This window comes from Pseudonaja textilis, chromosome 1 (genome assembly GCF_049901715.1).
Source record: "Pseudonaja textilis isolate UNSWEBS1 chromosome 1, rPseTex1.2, whole genome shotgun sequence".
Taxonomy (NCBI): domain Eukaryota; kingdom Metazoa; phylum Chordata; class Lepidosauria; order Squamata; family Elapidae; genus Pseudonaja; species Pseudonaja textilis.
In genome coordinates, this window is record NC_141990.1 from 9,064,849 (window position 1) to 9,084,025 (window position 19,177).

Genomic DNA, 19,177 nt, shown 5'->3' on the forward strand with positions numbered 1-19,177 from the left:
TGCATGCCTGGCCTTTCCCTCCACCCCCTTTTAAAGAGGGTGGGGCCACCCGGGATGCTTCATTGTTTAAGGAATCAGTGGTGGAAGCTGACATGAAAAGGCTGGTGACCCCACACTGACCCCCTTGTGCCCCCAAGTGCTTGTCCGAGGGCTGGTTTTCTTTTGCTCAGGGACTTTGGTGTGTAGATTACAGGTAGGAGAACAATGCAGATTGTTCTCGGCAACAATGCTGGGTGCTCCGTGCCACTCCCTGCAGATAGCTTCTCTCCAGATTAAGCTAAATTCTGCCTTTGTCCTTTTTATTGTATCTAATTCAGCTGTGCCAACATGCCTTTCAGACAAGGCTCTTTGGGTCTAAAGGAGAAAACAGTTACCGTTCATACAGGACCTTCCGGTTAATTTCAAAAAATACTTACGCCAAGAGAATAAAAGAAGATTTTATTCTAACAGGGACATAAACAGAGGCATAGAATCAAAACCCACACGAAGTATTAGTACCGCTTTATAAAGCCTTAGTAATAAGACCACACCTGGAATACTGCATCCAGTTTTGGTCACCACGTTACCAAAAATGTGTGTGTGGAGGGGGTGGGAATTGTCGAGACTTTGGAAAATGTGCAAAGAAGAGCAACTAAGGTAATTGCAGACCTGGAGACTAAACCATATGAAGAACGGTTGCAGGATTTGGGCTTGGCTAGTCTAGAGAAAAGAAGAACTGGGGGGGACATGATACTAGTATTCCAGTATTTGAGGGGCTTCCATAAGAGGGAGGTCAAATTTCCAAAGCACCCAAAGGCAGGACAAGAAACAATGGATGGAAACTAATCAAGGAGAGAAGCAACCTGGAATTGAGTTGAGGACAATTAACCAGTGGAACAGCTCGCCACCAGAAGTTGTAGGTGCTTCATCCCTGGAGGTTTTTAAGAAAGGACTGAACAGTCACTTGTCTGAAATGGTATAGGATCTCCTGCTTGAGCATAGGGCTGGACTAGAAGACCTCCAAGGTCCCTTTCAATATGATTGTCTCAAAGGTGCTTTCTCAGAAGGCAGCTGGACTTTCTTTGCTTTTCTTTGAAGACATTTCACTTCTCACTTATTTATTTTTTATTTATTTATTGGAATCTGTCAAACAAAAATGGGAACCAGGATAAGAGAATAAAAATACAATGACAAGGACCTCAGCTTCTTCAGATGAGAAGAGAAGAAGAAGCTTCTTGGATGAGCAGCGAAACGTCTTCAAGGAACAAAAAGGAAGTCCATCTTCAAGACAACCACGACCTGGATGACTGAGAATCTCCATAGACACTCATCCTTGATTATTGTATTGATTTAAACGTCTGGCTTTGTCTACAACAGTAAATCATAGCATAGAATACACGCCAAGGTACAAAGCGAGGTAATCACAAGGAATATAATGTACACCTAGCATGCTATGTGAATGTAACCACCAATATTTAATTTATCTGATTGAACCTATTGGGTGTGAATGTAGCCACTTTGTTCCCACAGCACATTTGAACGGAGACAATGTGCTGTAGACAATGGTACTCACAGCAGACCTTAAAAAAAAAAAAAAGCTAAAATGGCAATTATGACCAGGGACAGCGCCCAAATTCTGATCGTGTGACTGTGGCGATGTTGCAAAAGGCGTAAGTGTGAGGACCAGTTGTAAGTCTTCTTTTTTTTTTCAGTGTCACTGTAACTTTGGTCATTAAACAAATAGTTGTAACTTGAGGCCTACCTACAATCAAAGCCCACCCCTTTTTTATACAGAGTGTTATATTTTACTTCTGCATGGATGCCAATGATTGTAGGAACGCCAAAACTAGACAACTGGTTCATCTAAAGTAGACTCCTTCATGTACAGTGGTGATGAAGTCCGTCCAGGCAACTTCTAAACCAAGACAATTAAATCCATTGTGTCCACACTGCTGACAGAGTAAGAGATGAAGAGTAGGTATAGATGACGTCTGTAGCAGGACTCTTCCCAACACTGATTGGCTGCAGTGGCCAAACGCTACTCCCTATTGACTGCTTGACATCATGAAGTCTTACCGGGAATCTCATGGTACAAGGACTCATTAGAGACCAGATAGAGATGTATAATTCCAGACAATCACTAGATGGCAGCAAAGAGGTCTGAAAAACTCATAATTCCTGCTATGGGTTTTGGTTATGTAGATTTTGGAAGCCTACAGCATTAAGGGTCGGTATTCTGACCTAGGCTTCCCAAAATCACAAAGCAGACTCCTCGTCTCAGCAAAACCTCTTTTATTTAAGCTAATGTGAATTCCTCCCGTTCACATCCAGCAAAGTCCCGACAAACAGTTTTTCAAGAGATTTTACAACTACAGACCTTATCAGGCTTGGAGAGTTGCCAGGCCGATCACTCCCAAGCACAACGCTCCAGCAGAAAATACTTGGCAAGGAGTCAGGACAAAATCTTCACTCTAATTAAATGAACTAATTGTCTCCTGCAAACACCACTCCCCTTTCACTCCTCTTTATTCCCTATGGGAGGGGCCATTCACCATCCACCTGTACCTTTACTTGACTCTTGTTCCTTAACTGTTCCCTAACTTCCCTTCTCCTGGCAGCTCTGCGCATGTGCATATTGGGAACAGGCTCCAGCTGTTCTTCTGCCCTACTGATCTTCGACTCCGAAGGCAGCTGATAACTGTCGGACGCCCCTGGCCCCATCTCTGCCTCTGATGCAGAGCACTCATCAGAGCCTTCCCCAGACTCCAGGACTGGCCCATATTCCTCCCCAACCTCTTCACTGTCCGAGTCTGCTGCCAGCACTGCTGGCCACTGGCGGACCACAACAGTAGGCACTTCCTAGAAGCGGAGGACTTTTATTTCCAGAATTGTAGTTCTTTACTCAATTTGTGGGATCGTGGGCCTTCACAACCAGCGAGAAGGAACACAGAATAATAGAATTGGAAGGGACCACAGAGATGGTTAATTGCTCTCACCATTAGGAACTTTCTCCTACGTTGCTTCTCTCCTTGGTTCATTTCCATCCATTGTTTCTTCTCTTGCCTTCTGGTGCTTTGGAAAATTGTTTGACCCCCTTGTTTTTATAGGAACCCCTCAAATATTGGAACTTTGCTACCAGGTCTCCCCTAGTCTTTCTTTTCATTAGACAAGACATACCCAATTCCTGTAACCATTCTTCATATGTTTTAGCCTCCTTTGCACTCTTTCCAGAGTCTCAATATTTTTTAAATATTGTGACCAGAACTGGATGCAGCATTCCAAGTGGGGTCTTACTAAGGCTTTGTAAAGTGGTACTAGAACTTCGTATGATCTTGATTCTATCCCTCTATAATTAATGGGAAAGTGTGTGGTCAGGGGATGATGTATTGTCGGAAGAAGGCCAGTGTCTCACACCTCACTGAGCTGTCATACGATAAAATAGTGTGACTCAAAGACAATATATGTCACTAAGCTCCTTAAAAGTGGGAAAGATAACAATTACAAAGAAATAACAATGCAAACCAAGGTGTATTTTCTGTGTCTTCTCATTTCTTCATTGTTTGGGTTGTAAAATTAGTGTAGAGGGAAAATTAACCCCTCTCATTCTCTTCCTTTCTTAGACTGAAAATCCCAAATGTCATAATCTTTCCTCATAGAAAAGCCACTTTCACCTTAGTTGACCTTCTCTGAATCTTCTCTGGCTCCACAATCTCCTTTTGGAGGTACAGTAACCAAAAGCACACATAGTACAGACTTGACTTATGACCGTAATGGAGTCTACCCATCACATTTGTAAGTCACGATACCAAAATCATTAATAGCAGCAGCAATAACACAATAATAATAATGAACCAATTCATAGTGCTTTGCAGCTCTCTCTAAATGGTTTACTCTCCAAGCGGTTTGCTGAGGTCATCATATTGCTCCCAACAATCTCTTGCCCCTAATAATTTGGGTCCTCATTTTACCGACCTCGGAAGGCTGGAAAGCTGAATCAACCTTGAGCTGGTCAGGATCGAACTCCTGGCAGTGGGCAGAGTTTGCCTGCAATACTGCATTCTGATTTCTGCACCACTAGGGCTCCATTAACTGAATGTCGTGGTCCTTAAGCAAACCAGTGGTTCGTCAGGAGCATGATTTTGCTGAAAACTCGAAGTAAATGCTGGTTTTACAAAACTGTCATAAAACACGTTCATGTGGACATGGGACACTGCAAACAGCTGTAAGTGTGGTCATGCTACTGAGTTCAGTCACAAGACGGCGGGGATGGGGGAGAGGGTGAGTACAGCAACTGTCAGAATCTCAGGTTCATCATAACAGAATACAGCAGAGCAGAGCAGAGCAGAATATAGAGTAGAGTAGAGTAGGGTAGGGTAGGGTAGGGTAGGGTAGGGTAGGGTAAGGTAGGGTAAGGTAGGGTAGGGTAGGGAGGAAAGGAAAGGAAAGGAATAAAGAATAGAATGGACTGGACTGGACTGGACTGGACTAGAATAGAATAGAATAGAATAGAATAGAATAGAATAGAATAGAATAGAATAGAATAGAATAGAATAGAATAGAATAGAATAGAATAAGAGTAGGGTAGGGTAGGGTAGGGTAGGGTAGGGTAGAGTAGAATAGAATAGAATAGAATAGAATAGAATAGAATAGAATAGAATAGAATAAGTTGGAAGGGACCTTTGTGGTTTTCTAGTCCAACCCCTGCTCAGGCAAAAATACCTTGTACCATTTCAGACAAATGGTTGTCCAATCTCTTAAAATCTTTTAGTGGGGGAGCATTCACAACTTCCGGAGGCAAGTTGTTCCCCTGATTAATTGTTCTAACTGAGCAGGCAAAGTTGGTCGTATTTTCAATGCCATTTCTTATTCTTCCTAACATGCTGTGGGCTATTTTTATAGTGGGTCCAGCCTGTGTTGACATCTTCCCTGAACGGTTTTCCATGATTCCAAAATCTCTTTCCCCAAAGCCCAGCAAAACAACAAGGAGAACCTTTTTCAAGAAAAACAACAATATCTTTAAGGGGTAAAAAAAAGTAAAGAGGAGAAGGAAGCTTCCAAATCAGTGAACATCTATCTCAGTAGAAACAGAAGGTAGACAAAGTCTTAGGAGGCCGGAAAAAGAACATCAGCAAGAGGAATAACTAGCAGCTTGAACAGAGGTTATCCACATATTCAAATAGTTCTCGACTTAACAAGAGTTCATTTAGTGGCCGTTCAAAGTTGCAATGCCACTGAAAAAAGTGACTTATGGCCGTTTTTCACACTTATGAGGGTTGCAGCATCTCCCTGGTCACATGATCAAAAATTTGGAAGCTTGACACATGACTCGTATTTATGACGGTTGGGCTGTCCCAGGGTCCTGTGATCCCCTTTTGTGACCTTCTGACAAGCAAAGTCAATGGGGAAGCCAGACTCACTCAACAAACGTGTTCCTATCTGAACAACTGCACTGATTTGCTTAACAACTATGGCAAGAAAGGTCATAAAATGAGACAAAATTCACTTAACAACTGTCTTTTGTTTAGCAACAGAAATTATGGGCTTCACTGTGGTTGTAAGTTAAGGCCTACCTGTACAGGGAGTTGATGTTAAGTGAGTTTCCCCCCATTTGATGATGTTTCTTGCCATTGTTGTTAAGTGAATCACTGCAGTTGTTCAGTTAGTCACAGAGTTGTAACATGAATCTGGCCTTTCACACATCCCATTGACTTTGCTTGTGAGAAGGTCGCGTGACCCCGGGATGCTACAACCGTCATAAATATGAGTCAGTTGCCAAGCATCTGAATTTTGATCACATGATCATGGGGATCCTACGTCATCAAAAACGTCATCAAAAAAGCACGACAAAGAATGTTCTTTCTGCGCCAACTCAGGAAGCTCAAACTGCCCAAGGAGCTGCTGATCCAGTTCTACAGAGGAATGATGGAGTCTGTCATCTGCACCTCTATAACTGTCTGGTTAGGTTCTGTAATCCAACAGGATGGACACAGATGCCAGAGAGTAATTAGGGCTGCAGAAAAAACAATTACTACCCACCTGCCTTCAATCGAGGACCTGTATACTGCACAGAGTCAAAAAGAGGGCCGTGAACATATTTACAGACCCCTCACATCCTGGACATAAACTTCTGCCCTCAAAACGACGCTATAGAGCACTGCACATAGAACAACTAGACACAAGGACAGTTATTTCCTGAAAGCCATCACTCTGCTAAACAAATAATTCCCTCAACCCTGTTCAACTATTTACAAAGTCTGCACTACTATTACTATTAATCCTTCCCTCCTTCCTTTCACCCATCCCCTCCCACTTATGACTGTATGATTGTAACCTTGTTGTATCGTATCTTTTTTATTGACTGTTTCCTAGTATGATTTGATTGCTTATTGTACCCTATGACTATCATTAAGTGTTGTACCTGATGATTCTTGACTCTTGACGAATGTATCTTTTCTTTTCTGTACACTGAGATCATTTGCACCAAATTCCTTGTATGTCCAATCACACTTTGCCAATAAAGAATTCTATTCTGTTCTGTTCTATTCTATTCTATTCTATTCTATTCTATTCTATTCTATTCTATTCTATTCTATTCTACAACGGTCGTAAGTGTGAAAAACAGCCCCACATTGCTTTTTTCAGTGCTGTGGCAACTTTGAACAGTTGCTAAATGAACCGTTGTAAGTCGAGGACTACCAGCAATGTGTTCCAGCAACCTGCCACTTGTAAAAGGACGACCACATCTGACCTCCTTTGCCAACAGGAAGTGTTAGCTCTGACCTTACCTGGCATTTTGCTGGGCGGAGAAGAGCTGGGCTGAACGTGGTGGGGCGACCCATGGGACAGCAAGAGGTTCATGGTGTGAGGCTGACCGGTGCTGTAGGCATCCATGGCAAGTTTTTGCCGAAAAGCTTCTTCTTTCCTCCGGTTTGCAAACCAGTTGTAGACGCGGACTTCCGTGACCAGGTTTGAACCCAAGCCGTGTGCTTTAGAGGGCGACACACCCCGCTGGAGGCATTCTGCCCTAGAGGAGAGAATTAAGAAAATTCCTAGAAAAAGGGTTGGTTGGATCCCAAGGTTGGACTAACGCAGGAGGAGAACTTGCTAAGAATATTACCAAAAAATTGGTCCAGCTAGTTCAATATTGTTGTTCTGATTTGCAGCAACTCTCTATGATTTTTGGCCAAAAAAAGGAAAAGTCAAAAAAAGAATGTAGGCATTGGATTAGGAATGATTTGTAGGCAAGGATACACTTTATCTCTAAGGTCCTGCCCTCACGTCACCAGGACTGCAGGAATAGAATTCAGAACTATTTTTACATATTGTGTCCTCATGATACTGGCTTCGTCTCATCCTCAATTCATAGCTGAAGCAGATGGGCTCACATTTATTTTATTTTAAATCCATACATCATGGTACCTCATTAAAGCACCACTCTCAAGATCTATTCTATTTATTTTTATCCCAGCTTTATTATTTTATAAGTAACTCAAGGGTGGCAAACATGTGTAAAACTCCTTGCTTCGTCTATTTTCTGCACAACAACAATCCCGTTGTTGTGCACCTTGCCATCGGAAGTTGTGGGTGCGTCATCACTTGAGACTTTCAAGAAGAGATTTGACTGCCATTTGTCAGAAATGGTGTAGGGCCTCCTGCTTGGGTGGGGGGTTGGACTAGATGACCTAAAAGGTCCCTTCCAACTCTGATTATCTGTTTGATCTGTGAGGTGGGTTGGGATGAGAGAGGGACTGGCTCAAAGCCCCCCAACTGGATTCCAAGTTTAAGGTGGGGCTAGAACTCACCATCTCCTGGTGATTGGCCCAAAATCACCCAATTGGCTTTCAGGCCTAAGGCAGGACTAGAACGCACCACCTCCTGGTGATTGGCTCAAAGCCACATAACTGGATTTCAAGACTAAGGCAGGGGCTAGAACTCTCAATTTCCAGGTAATTGGCTCAAAGTCATCCAGCCGGCTTTCATGCCTAAAGAGGTACTAGAATTCACAGTCTCCTAGTTTATAAGTCAGCACCTTAATCACTACACCAAACTAGCTTCCATTTAAGATTGTATAGGAAGAAGCACACGGACTTTCAAGTTCTCTAGATATTGTTAGTGAGGCGAGACTTTATAGAAAGAAATATGAGGTCATCCAAAGAGGTAAAAAAGCAAATTAATAACTTTAATTAAAAAAAGAATAAATTGTGGTTCCCAAAACTTTGTGCCTATTAATAAAGTTTGCTAGTCAGAAAAAGTACTGCCACACACACACCTTCTCATTTTTAGTGAGGTGCCTGGCCAAAAAAAATCAAGAAATCAAGGGGATAATTTTTTTAAAAAGTAAGGCAAATGAAAGCTAAGTCTGTGAAATCTACAGTGGCTGAACTCACCTACCAAGCTAAATCTTAAATCCAATTTAGCAAACCCCAATTGTGTGTTCACTTCAGAAAATGATGCCCACATTAGGGTTTAACAACAGGCTCAAACAATGGCCAGATTCACACAATAAAACTCAGCTGCAAATCACTCCATCCCATTTTAAGTTAATATTGCGCAAACCTAATCTGACATTGAGGACCACAGGCATTAAGCTAATTAAACAACTCTATTGATTTCTACCTACCTAACAAGAATTCCCTCAGACTGCTTGCCTTCCCTTAGGAATGACCAGATAGGTTTTGTGATTCTTGAGGGAGGTCAAGTTTATGCCACTTGCGGCTGCGCAAGGACTGTCTGAACTTTGGAACACTGTCCTAAGTAGCTTCTAGGTAGGTCCATCATGACTTCAAATGGTCGTCAAAGGACGACTCAAAGCCTGCAAAGATTGTGACCACCACATTGAACAAACTCAACCAGAGAAGCAATTATTTTCTTGATTTTGTTAAGCTTACAGTGCAGACAACAATACAGAGATGTCAGGAAACTGCCATGTAGGCTAGAAGGAAGACTCAAGTAAGGACTTAGCTTAAAATCCTTGCACAGCTGCAAGTGGCATAAACTTGACCTCCTTCAAGAACCACCAAGCCTATCGGGTAATTCCTGGGGGAAGGCAAACCATCTAGGGGGATTCTTATTATATCGGTAGAAATCAATAGAGTTGTTCACTTCCGTTATTTGTGAGTGGCTCTGTTGTTTGTGCCTGACATTGGGGTACTGTTATACTTTCCTTGGTGGCAGGTTCAGTCCCAAATTGTGCAGGCCTCTTACACACACACACACACACACACACACACACAGAGAGAGAGAGAGAGAGAGAAAGAGGAGAGAGAAAGAGAGGGAGAAGAGAAAGAGGAGAGAGAGAGAAAGAGAAGAGAGAAGAGGAGAGAGAGAGAGGAGAGAGAAAGGGAGGAGAGAGAGAGAGAGAAGAGAGAGAGAAAGAGAGAGAGAAGAGAGAGAAGAGAGAAAGGAGAGAGAGAGAGAGAGAGAGAGAGAGAGAGAGAGAAGAGAGAAATGAGAGAGAGAGAAGAGAGAGAAAGAGGAGGGAGACAGAGAGAGAGAAGAGAGAGTGGAGGAGAGAGAAGAGAGAATGGAGAGAGAGAGAAAGAGGAGAGAGAGAGAGAGGAGAGAAAGACATATTTGTTTGCTTAGTTAGATGTTGAGGATAGCAGGTTCTTTTTCCCTTTGACCCAGAACATGCTAGCCCCCTCACACAATAGGGATTTTGGTTGGAAACAACAAAAGCTCTGCTCTCTGCCAACAAGCTGTGGGTTTCTTTGATGCAGCAGCAGCAGAAAGGGAAAAATGCTCTTTTGTCCAGAGCTTTTACCTGTTGCATTCCTCTACCAAGGCTTCCCTCTCTTCCTTGCTGGGGTTCTTTTGCCGGTCGTAGGCCTGGTACAAGATCTGCTGGGAAGCAGGACCCCACTTAAAGCGGTTGCGCCTCATCTTCTTGCTGGGTGTTTCGGCACAAGAGTCGTCTATCTGGCCCACACCCTGGTTTTGCTGGTTAAATTCTGGAAAGAGAAACAGCAGCTGATCTTGACTGCCTTTTTCTGTCATATTTCCAGAACCCTGGACTGTTTGGTTGAATTCTGAAAGAGAAAGGAGTAGATTTTTTTGACTGGGCCTGCCGGTCGGGTTGTGTAACACACACCTGTAGGAAGAGATTCAGTTGACTTTAAGGAATGGCTCAGGGCGCAAGAACCAGGTTTCTTGGCCTGCATGGCTGGTTCAACCATCTGCTAGGCCAGGGGTCCCCAATGCCTGAGCTGTGGCTTACTGCCGGGCCGTGGCCCCACGGCCTATTTGGAACCAGGCTGCGCAAGTAACAGGCCGGTGTGCATGCGTTTGGTTCGATTTGCACGAGCAGTGGACTGGCATGCATGTGTACACATGTGCGGCTTGACTTGTGCAACTCGAGACCCGTGCGCATCGGTATGCATGGCGGCCTACCACTCGTGCGGCCTAGTTCCCCTCAACCGCCCCAACCAGGCCGCTAAGGCGCAAAGGTTGGGGATCGCGGCTCTAGGCTGTTTTTTTTCACACTCCGTTTTTAATTGGGGTGAGAAAAAAATCTGGACTGGCATGAAATGGGAGCCAAGAGAGGTTTCTATATCTCTTTGGTTTTTCATCTGGCGGTTGTTGAGATTTTTTGAGAGACATTGGCAGTTGCCTCATGAGAGATGATTTTCTCTCGGTGCCAAACAAATGTCAACCAGGAAGCAAGCAGAAGTATTCACCGGAGGCTCAAAAAAAAAGTCAATACAGGGAGTCCTCGATTTGCAACCATTTGTTTAGTGGCCATTGAAATGTTTATTAATTTCCCACCTGTATGGTTTTTTTTTTTACAAATTACTCAAGGCAGCAAATATATCCAACACACTTTCCTCCTCCTATTTTCCTCACAACAACAACAACCTTGTCAGGTGTGTTGGGCTGAGAAAGAGTGACTGGCCCAAAGTCAGCCAGCCTGCTTACAAGCCTAAGGTGGGGCTAGAACTCACTGTCTCCTGTGATTGGCCCAAAATCACCAGCTTGCTTCATGCCTAAGGCGGGAATAGAACTCTCAATCTCCTGGCGATTGGTCCAAAGTCATCCAGCTGGCTTTCATGGCTATGGCGGGACCAGTGGTGGTATTCAAATAAAAGTTGCCACCAGTTTGGTGGGTGTGGCTTGGTGGCCGCGCTTTGCGCGCATGCACACACTTTGCGTACATGCACGCGCCAAACACGTACTTTGCGCAGGCGCAGAGGTGTTCTAACTTGCCTCCTACAAGCCTCCACGATGGTGGTCACAGCAGTAGCTGCCGCGCGGCGCTATTCTGCGCCACGCAAAGCAGCTGCACTTTGAATTCTGGCCATAAAAGTGAGTATGGGAGCCTGGGCGGGCGGGCCAACCGCAGATCAGTGAAGAGAACCGGTTCAGTCTCCGCTGCTCATCACCGCTACGGCTCTCCAGAACCGGGCAGAACCGGTCAAATACCACCACTGGGCAGGACTTGAACTCACAGTCTCCTGCTTTCTAGCTTGGTGCCTTAACCACTAGGCTAGGGATGTCAAACTCAAGGCCTGTGGGCTGGATCTAGCCTGTGAGGTGCTTAGATCTGGCCCATGGGGCCACCCTGGAAACAATGACCAGCCTGTAGTGTTTCTGCCAGTGAAAACGGAGCTCGGGAGGGCTCCACGCAGCTGAAAACTGAGCCCAGGAAGGCCACGTGTGCCCCCTCCAAGCTCCATTCTCACTGGCAGAGGGCTGCAGGAGGCTGTTGTGGCCAAAAATGGAGCCTGGAGGGTGGTGGCATGCGCCCCCTCAGCTCTGTTTTCGCTGGCAGAAGGTTGCAGGAGGCCATCATGACCATAAAGAGTGTTCGGGAGCCCATTTTTGTTGGCAGAGCGCTCGGGCTGTCACAGGCGGCTCCGACATGAGTGATGTCAAAAGTTGTATTCGATGTATTGAACATAGTGTTTTTATTTTTTAATCTTTAATAAAAAAAAAAATTTAATGAGTGGTGTCAAGTTGGCCATGCCCACTTTGACCATGACCCCCCAGGTCAAACACAACCCTGATGCGGTCCTCAATGGAATCGAGTTTGACACTCCTGCACTAGACCAAATTAGCTCTCACTAGACCAAACAGCGGCAATGGCACTGGAAAAAGTGACTTATGACCAACCCTCATAGTTACGACCACTGTAGCATCCCTAGAGTCACATAATCAAAATTTCTGTGCTTGGCAACTGGCATGGATTTATGTCAGTTGTAGCATGCTGGGGTCATGTGATCACCATTTGTGACCTTCCCTGCTGGCTCCCAACAAGCGAAGTTTAATGGGGGAATCTGAATTCATATGGTCATTAAGTGAATCATCCCCCCCCCATTGATTTTGATTGTTAGAATTTGGCCAGGAAGGTTGCAAATGGTGATCACGTGACCCCAGAACAGTGCAACTGTCATAAGTACATGCCAGTTTCCAAACAGCCCAATTCTGATCACATGGCCATGGGGATGCTGCGACAGTTGCAAGTATGTGAGAAGAACCAGTTGTAAGTTGTTGTTTTTTCTCAGTGGTGTTATAACTTTGAGCAGTCACTAAATGAATGGTTGCAAGTAGAGGATGGTGCTTTACAGTTAAAAACTCTTAGAATGGTGTATTAGAAAACAAAACAGTAATCAAAGAATCTGCAATATTCTTCAACATTAGAGAGAAAGGAAAATCCATAATAAAGCAAGCCAAATAACACAGATTCATAAACTTCAGCTGAATGAATAATAAAGAGGCTTTATCAGGCATTGGAGAACATCAGATTTGATAAAAGAGTAAGGTCCTTTATAGGGAGTGAGAAACCCACATATGACTGTATCTAGTCATAACTTAGAACCATTTTGGCCTAGTGGTTAAAGCACCAGGCTAGAAACTAGGAGAGTGTGAGTTCTAATCCTGCCTTAGGAAGCCTACAGAGCGCGCGCACACACACACACACACACACACACACACACACACACACACACACACCATAACTTCAAATGAGGGAGAAAAATATCAGAGGGATCTAAGAAAATGACTTGCCTTACAATCACTTGCTTAGTGCAGGAGTGGGGAACCTTGGCCCTTTTATGAGGTGTGGACTTCAATTCCCAGAATTCCATGTGTGAACTTCAATTCCCAGAATTCCATGCTAGCTTGAGAATTCTGGGAGTTGAAGTCCACACCTCATAAAAGAGCCATGGTTCCACCCTGGCTTAGTGGTTATTTGAAGTTCCAGTAGTATCTGCCCAGAGCTATTTATGATCCAGATTTGACAGTTTGATGGACGCACCCAGACACGGAAACACACGGACACACGGACACAATCATGCGATCACATTTGGGGCACTCATCAACCGGACTGCATTTATTGTTGTTTGCAAAGTCTCAGTCATGTGACTGTGATTTAACAGATAACAGATCATCAGAGTTACAAGGGACCTTGTAGGTCATCTAGTCCAACTCCCTGCCCAAGTAGGAGACCCTATACCATTTCTTGGATGCTTTTGTCCAGAAATCAGCATTTATAGGTAGTCCTCGACTTACAGCAATTCATTGAGTGACAACAGCCTTGAAAAAAGTGACTTATGATTGTTTTTCAAAGTTATGACTCTTGCATTATCCCCATAGTCACATGTTCAAAATTCAGACGCCGCTTCATATTTATGACGGTTGCAGTGTCCCAGGGGTCACCACCTTCTGGCAAGCAAAGCCAAGGGGGCAGCAAGATTCACTTAACAACTGGGCTACTAACTTATCAACTGCAGTGATTCACTGAACAACTGTGGCAAGAAAGGTCGTAAAACAGGGCAAAACTAAACAAACGTCTCACTTAACAACAGAACCTTCGGGCTCCATTGTGGTTGTAAGTGGAGGACTACCTGTAATTCAAGTTTCTGGTAAAAAAAGAAACCCCATCCATTGATTCACTTATGTTTGCTTAACAACCTCAGTGTTTCACTTAACAACCACAACAAAAAAGATTATAGACTCAAAAGACAGTCCTGTGGCGACAGGCTTAACAATGGGCATAACCTGAATTTTGATCACCTGACCACGCGGATGCTGCAACAGTCGTAAGTGTAAAAAACGGTCATAAGTCATCTTTTCCAGTGCCACTGCAACTTCGAACAGCCACTAAATGAACCGTTGTAAGTCAAGAATTACCTGTATTTTAAAATAACACTCTTATTTTAAAAGGATTGCTGTTAATCAGTAATCCTTCAGAATTACGGTTTGAGGAGAGTTAATTATCTGTCTCAGGGCTGCAGTGAATATTTCCTGAAGGGACCAAGGGAAATAAATCCCTTGGCGGTAAATGGAAGCTCCGCTGCCATTCCATAATTGCCCAAAGTCACAAGGAGCTGGGCAGTAAATACACTTAATTAATGTATTTATTATGATTGGTTCCCAGGCAGAGTAGGAATAACTAGGAAAGGATATATATGGATGGATAAGTCTACAAAGAAGCTTCAAACTGGGCATTCATCTCTATTTGCAATATTTCGCCACTGCTGAGTTATGGTGATCTCAAAGCCCAATGGCCATAAAAGAAAGTGGTGCAGCTTTGATTGTACTGTTGTGGCTCCCACCTTGACTTTTTTGACCTTTCTCTTCCCCTTCCTTCCTTCCTTCCTTCCTTCCTTCCTTCCTTCCTTCCTTCCTTCTTTCCTTCCATTCCCATCCCCTCACTTCCCTCCCATCCTTTCTGCCTTGTACTTTTCCTTCCTTCCTTCCTTCCTTCCTTCCTTCCTTCCTTCCTTCCTTCCTTCCTTCCTTCCTTCCTTCCCTCCCTCCCTCTGCTTCCCTTCCCTTCCCTTCCCCAGCTGACCTAAGAATACCCCAGAGACTGAACAGAAAAGCTTCTCTGGGAAAAAGAAAATTGCCCTAGTGGGGAAAGCTGACATTTCTAAATTCTCCTTTTTCTGCTGCTGATAACAACCAAGAAGCTGGTTTACAGAAGCAGTGGCCTGAGAGGCAGAGATCTGATACGTGCAGCCCTACCTCATCCATCAAAGCAGCGATAATTAGAGTAGGCAACACCTTGTGGTATCTCACACTCCGCTTAAATCCCACACCATAAAAAAAAAAAGAGTCAACAAGTTTATCTTTGGATGTGCAAGACTGGGGCCAGCTCACTGGATCACTTTGTCCTAACCGCATTGTTTCCCCCAAGGAGAGCCGGCTGCGTTTGACACAATGGCCCATTCAAGTTTATCCGTCATTGGGAGACAAATTTCTAAGAAGAAGGAAATCTCCTTCTTTCTACTCTTCTTCAAGGTAAGAAAAGAAACCAGAAGAAGGATGGAGAGAAAAACGACACCTTCCAAAGCGATTTCTAAGTTGCAAGAATTGAGTCCGTTGGATGTACAGGTAGGCCTCAACTTACAATGGTTCGCTTAGTGACCGTTGCAAGTTACAACGGCGCTGAAAAACCTCACCTATGACTATTTTTTCACACTTATGACTGTGGCAGCAGCCCCAGGGTCACGCGATTTACATCCAGCTGCTTGACAACTGGTTCATATTTATGACGACGTCCCGGGGTTCCCTTTTGCAACCTTCTGGCAGGCAAAGTCCATGGGGAAGCCAGATTCACCTAAAAACTGTGTTATTCACTTAACAACTGCAGTGATCCACTTAACAACCGTGGTGAGATAAGTCATATAATGAGGCAAAGCTCCTTTAGCAACTGTCTTGCTTAGACACAGAAATTTGGTGTTTCGTAAGTCGAGGACTCTATATAAAAGCAACTTTGGGGTTTCCTTTCACTGAGAAGTATTCCATCTTCATGTTTGAAGGGCATCCATTGGAAGAAATTGACAAGGGATCTGTGCCCACATGTAGTCCTCAACTTACAGCAGTTCACTGAGTGACGGTTCCAAATTACAATGGCCCTGAAAAATGGGACTGATGACCGTTTTTCAGCAGCATGCTCACGTGATCAAAATTCAGAGGTTTAGCAACTGGTTCATATTTATGACTCAGCCTTGTATCCTTCCGAGGTGGGTAAAATGAGGACCCAAATTATTGGGGGGCAATATGCTGATTCTGTAAACCATTTAGAGAGGGCTGTAAAGCACTGTGAAGTGGTAGATAAGTCCAAGTCAGTGGTGGCTAACCTTTCTGGCCTCCTGTTTCAAAAATTGTGTGTGCACTCACACTTGTACGTTCACGTGCCAGCACCCAAAAGGCAATGCGTACGGCCCCCCTCACGCCCCTGCACATGTGCGTGCAATCCTCCCCCTTACCTGCACTGCACCTCACAGCTGATTTTCGGGCCCGTTTGAGGCCTTTTTCGGCCTCCCAGAGGCTTGAGCAAGGCCTCTGCAGGCTTTACAGGCCGAAAAATGTGCCCATTTAGTCATTTCCTGTATTTCGGGAAATACAGGAAGTGACAAAACGGGCCTATTTTTCGGCCTGCAAAGCCTGCGGAGACCTTCCTCAAGCCTCTGGGAGGCCAAAAAGGCCTCAAACAGGCTGAAAAGCAGCTGTGAGGCACGCACAATTGCAGTGAGATAAGTTTGCCTGCAGCTTGCGTGCCAGCACAAATGGCACCTGTGGCACGCATGACATAGGTTCGCCATCATGGGTCTAAGTGCAATTGCTGTGATCTTGCTGTGTCCTAGGATCTACTTGGATCCTGTGATCCCCTTTGGCGACCCTTTGACAAGCAAAGCCTATGGGGGAGCCCGATTCGCTTAACAACCCTGTCAGAGTATATTCATGAACTGCAATAGAGCATAGTAACAAGGTCAGCCAATGAATAGGCAAAGCAACTAAATCAGCCAATGAGGACAGTTTGGAAACTGAAACTAGATGTAGCCTAGGCTGGAAACTGAAACGAAAAGTAGCCTAGGCGTGGCTCTGTATTAAGCTCTGCAACTCTGCAGCTAAGGTGAGCTCTGAGTCTGTCTATTGAAATGAAACTGCTTCTCCTCTGCTTGCCTGATGAACTAAAGTGAAACTGAGGTCTGTTTCTGAGCTGCTGAAGTTACTGGTGAAGCTCTGCACTTGCAACTTGTTTATTTCTGTCTGAGTTTGCTCCATGTTGGAGAAATCTACAACTGATTTGTAAAATCTACTTATTATGTTTATAAAGATGTTAAATGAAGCATCAGCCATCTGTGTTTATTTTTCTGGCACTGAATTATCCCTGCAAAACTCTGAACAACCTAACTTATCAACGGTAGGGAGTCACTTCCTGACAGTGGCAAGAAAAGTCATAAAATGGGGCAATTAACTAAGTAACATTGGGCTCAATTATGGTCGTAACTCAAAGGCTACCTGTTACAATAGGGGTGTCAAACTCAAGGTCCAGGGGCCAAATCCAGCCCACAGGATGCTTAGATCTGGCCCATGAGGCTGCCCTGGAAACAGCGAAGGGCCGACCCGTGGTGCCTCGGCCAGCGAAAACGGAGCTCGGGAGGGCTGCAGGAGGGTTGCAGGAGGCCATCGTAGCTGGAAACGGAGTTCACAAAGGCCGCGCATGGTCCTCCCGTGCTCCATTTTCACTGGCAGAGGATTGCAGGAGGACATCGCAGCCGAAAATGGAGCTTGGGAGCCTGTTTTCTCTGGCAGAGCACTTGGGCCACCACAGGCGCCCCCGACACGAGTCGATGATGAGCTGACCATGTCCCCCTGGCCACACACCCCCGACCTCCCCCAAGATCAAACAACTCTGATGCGGCCCTCAATTGAAATCGAGTTTGACACCCCTGTGTTAAAACATGCATCCCAACCTCTCAAACCATAGTGTTACTTACGCCGGAGGATCTCTCTCTGTTTCCGGACATACCACGTATAGAGCGCTGCCCGTTTCTGCGTTTTCATCGGGGTTCCCTTGTTGAGGTGTTGAGAAAGGTGCGACTGATTCAGTCCTGTGACATCCACCACCTCCCTTTGTGGGATGTTGTGTTGTTGCATGTAACCCTTGATCATCTTTGCGGCTCGCCAAGGGTCTTCACTGAAAGGAAGGGAAGAGTTCTGGTTAGAGTTGAGTCAATGGGAGAGGCAGGAGGAGCACGACACCGAAGCAGGTCAAACAACTGGAACAGGACAGAATAACAGAGTTGGAAGGGACCTTGCAGGTCATCTAGTCCAACCCCCACCCATCCACCCAAGCATGAGACTAAACCAAGGGTGTCAAACTCAATTTCATTGTGGGCTGTGGTTGACCTCGGGGGGGGGGTGCAGCCAACTGGGTGGGCGTGGCCATTTTGACGCCACTCATTGGGTGTGACCAACTGGGTAGGGGTGTGGCCAGCTTGATGTCACTCCCCCCAAACTGCTGGCATGTTTCCTCTTTGCATTGGGTAGACCAGGCCGAAGTGACATGGGCCAGCACCAGCCCCTTACATTTTCCAGGATGGCCCTGCAGGGTGGATCTGACCACATCGCAGGCCAGACGCAGCCCATGGGCCTTGATATCCCCGCTCTATAACCATTTCTGATTGGAAAAACCCAAGAGGAAGGATTGGGGGCATGGAAGAGGAATTGAACGTGCTTCTTCATTTCCTGCCTCAATGAAAGTAAGTGTGTGTGTGTGTGTGTGTGTTGTGTGTGTGTGTAAATTTATTTCAAAATCAGAGAGAGCCACTTTGGTCGAGTGGTTAAGGCACCAGGCTAGAAACCAGGAGATTGTAACTGTTTATCGAGATTCTCAGTCATATTCAGGTCATGGTTGTCCCAAAAGTGCTTTTTTTCCCGAAAAAGTAACTGCACTTTCTGTTTTTCCTCTGAAGACGTTTCGCTTCTCATCCAGGAAGCTTCTTCATCTCTGACTAGAATCCTTCCGTTCCCCACCATCCAGTCAGAGCTGAAGAAGCTTCTTGGATGAGAAGCAAAACGTCTTCAGAGAAAAAAAAAAACCAGAAAGTCCAGTTGCCTCTTGAAAAAAAAAGCAACTTTGGGACAGGAGACTATGAGTTCTAATCCTGCCTTAGCCATGCTGCCAGATAACCATGGGCCAATCACCAGGAGAAGGTGAGTTCTAGTCCTACCTTAGCACTTTAGAAAGAGAGCAGAGAAGAGCAACAAAGATGATCAGGGAACTGGAAATCAAAACTTGCTGGAGGAGGAGTTGGGTACATCTAGCCTAATGAAAAGAAGGACCAGGGGCAACATGATAAGCCATTTTCCAATATTTGAAAGGCTGCCACAGAGAAAAAGGGTAGGGTCAACCTATTTTCCAAAGCAGGACAAGAAGGAATGGAGAGGGAGAGAAGGAAGGAAGAAT

At 44.9% G+C, this 19,177-nt stretch overlaps 1 protein-coding gene across 2 annotated transcripts in view; it reads right to left on the reverse strand.

Annotated features, from left to right (window-relative positions):
* HNF1B (HNF1 homeobox B) overlaps positions 1-19,177 on the reverse strand; it is a 90,605-nt gene that overhangs the window by 41,234 nt on the left and 30,194 nt on the right. Inside the window, exons 2-4 of one of the 2 annotated variants that reach the window (XM_026710264.2) lie at positions 17,706-17,905; positions 9,743-9,929; positions 6,765-7,003 (exon numbers count right to left, since the gene is read on the reverse strand). In XM_026710264.2, the coding sequence (XP_026566049.1) occupies positions 6,765-7,003; positions 9,743-9,929; positions 17,706-17,905 (626 nt within the window). Of the gene's footprint in view, positions 1-6,764; positions 7,004-9,742; positions 10,008-17,705; positions 17,906-19,177 lie in introns of both variants that reach the window. The other variant, XM_026710262.2, reaches the window with a different exon arrangement.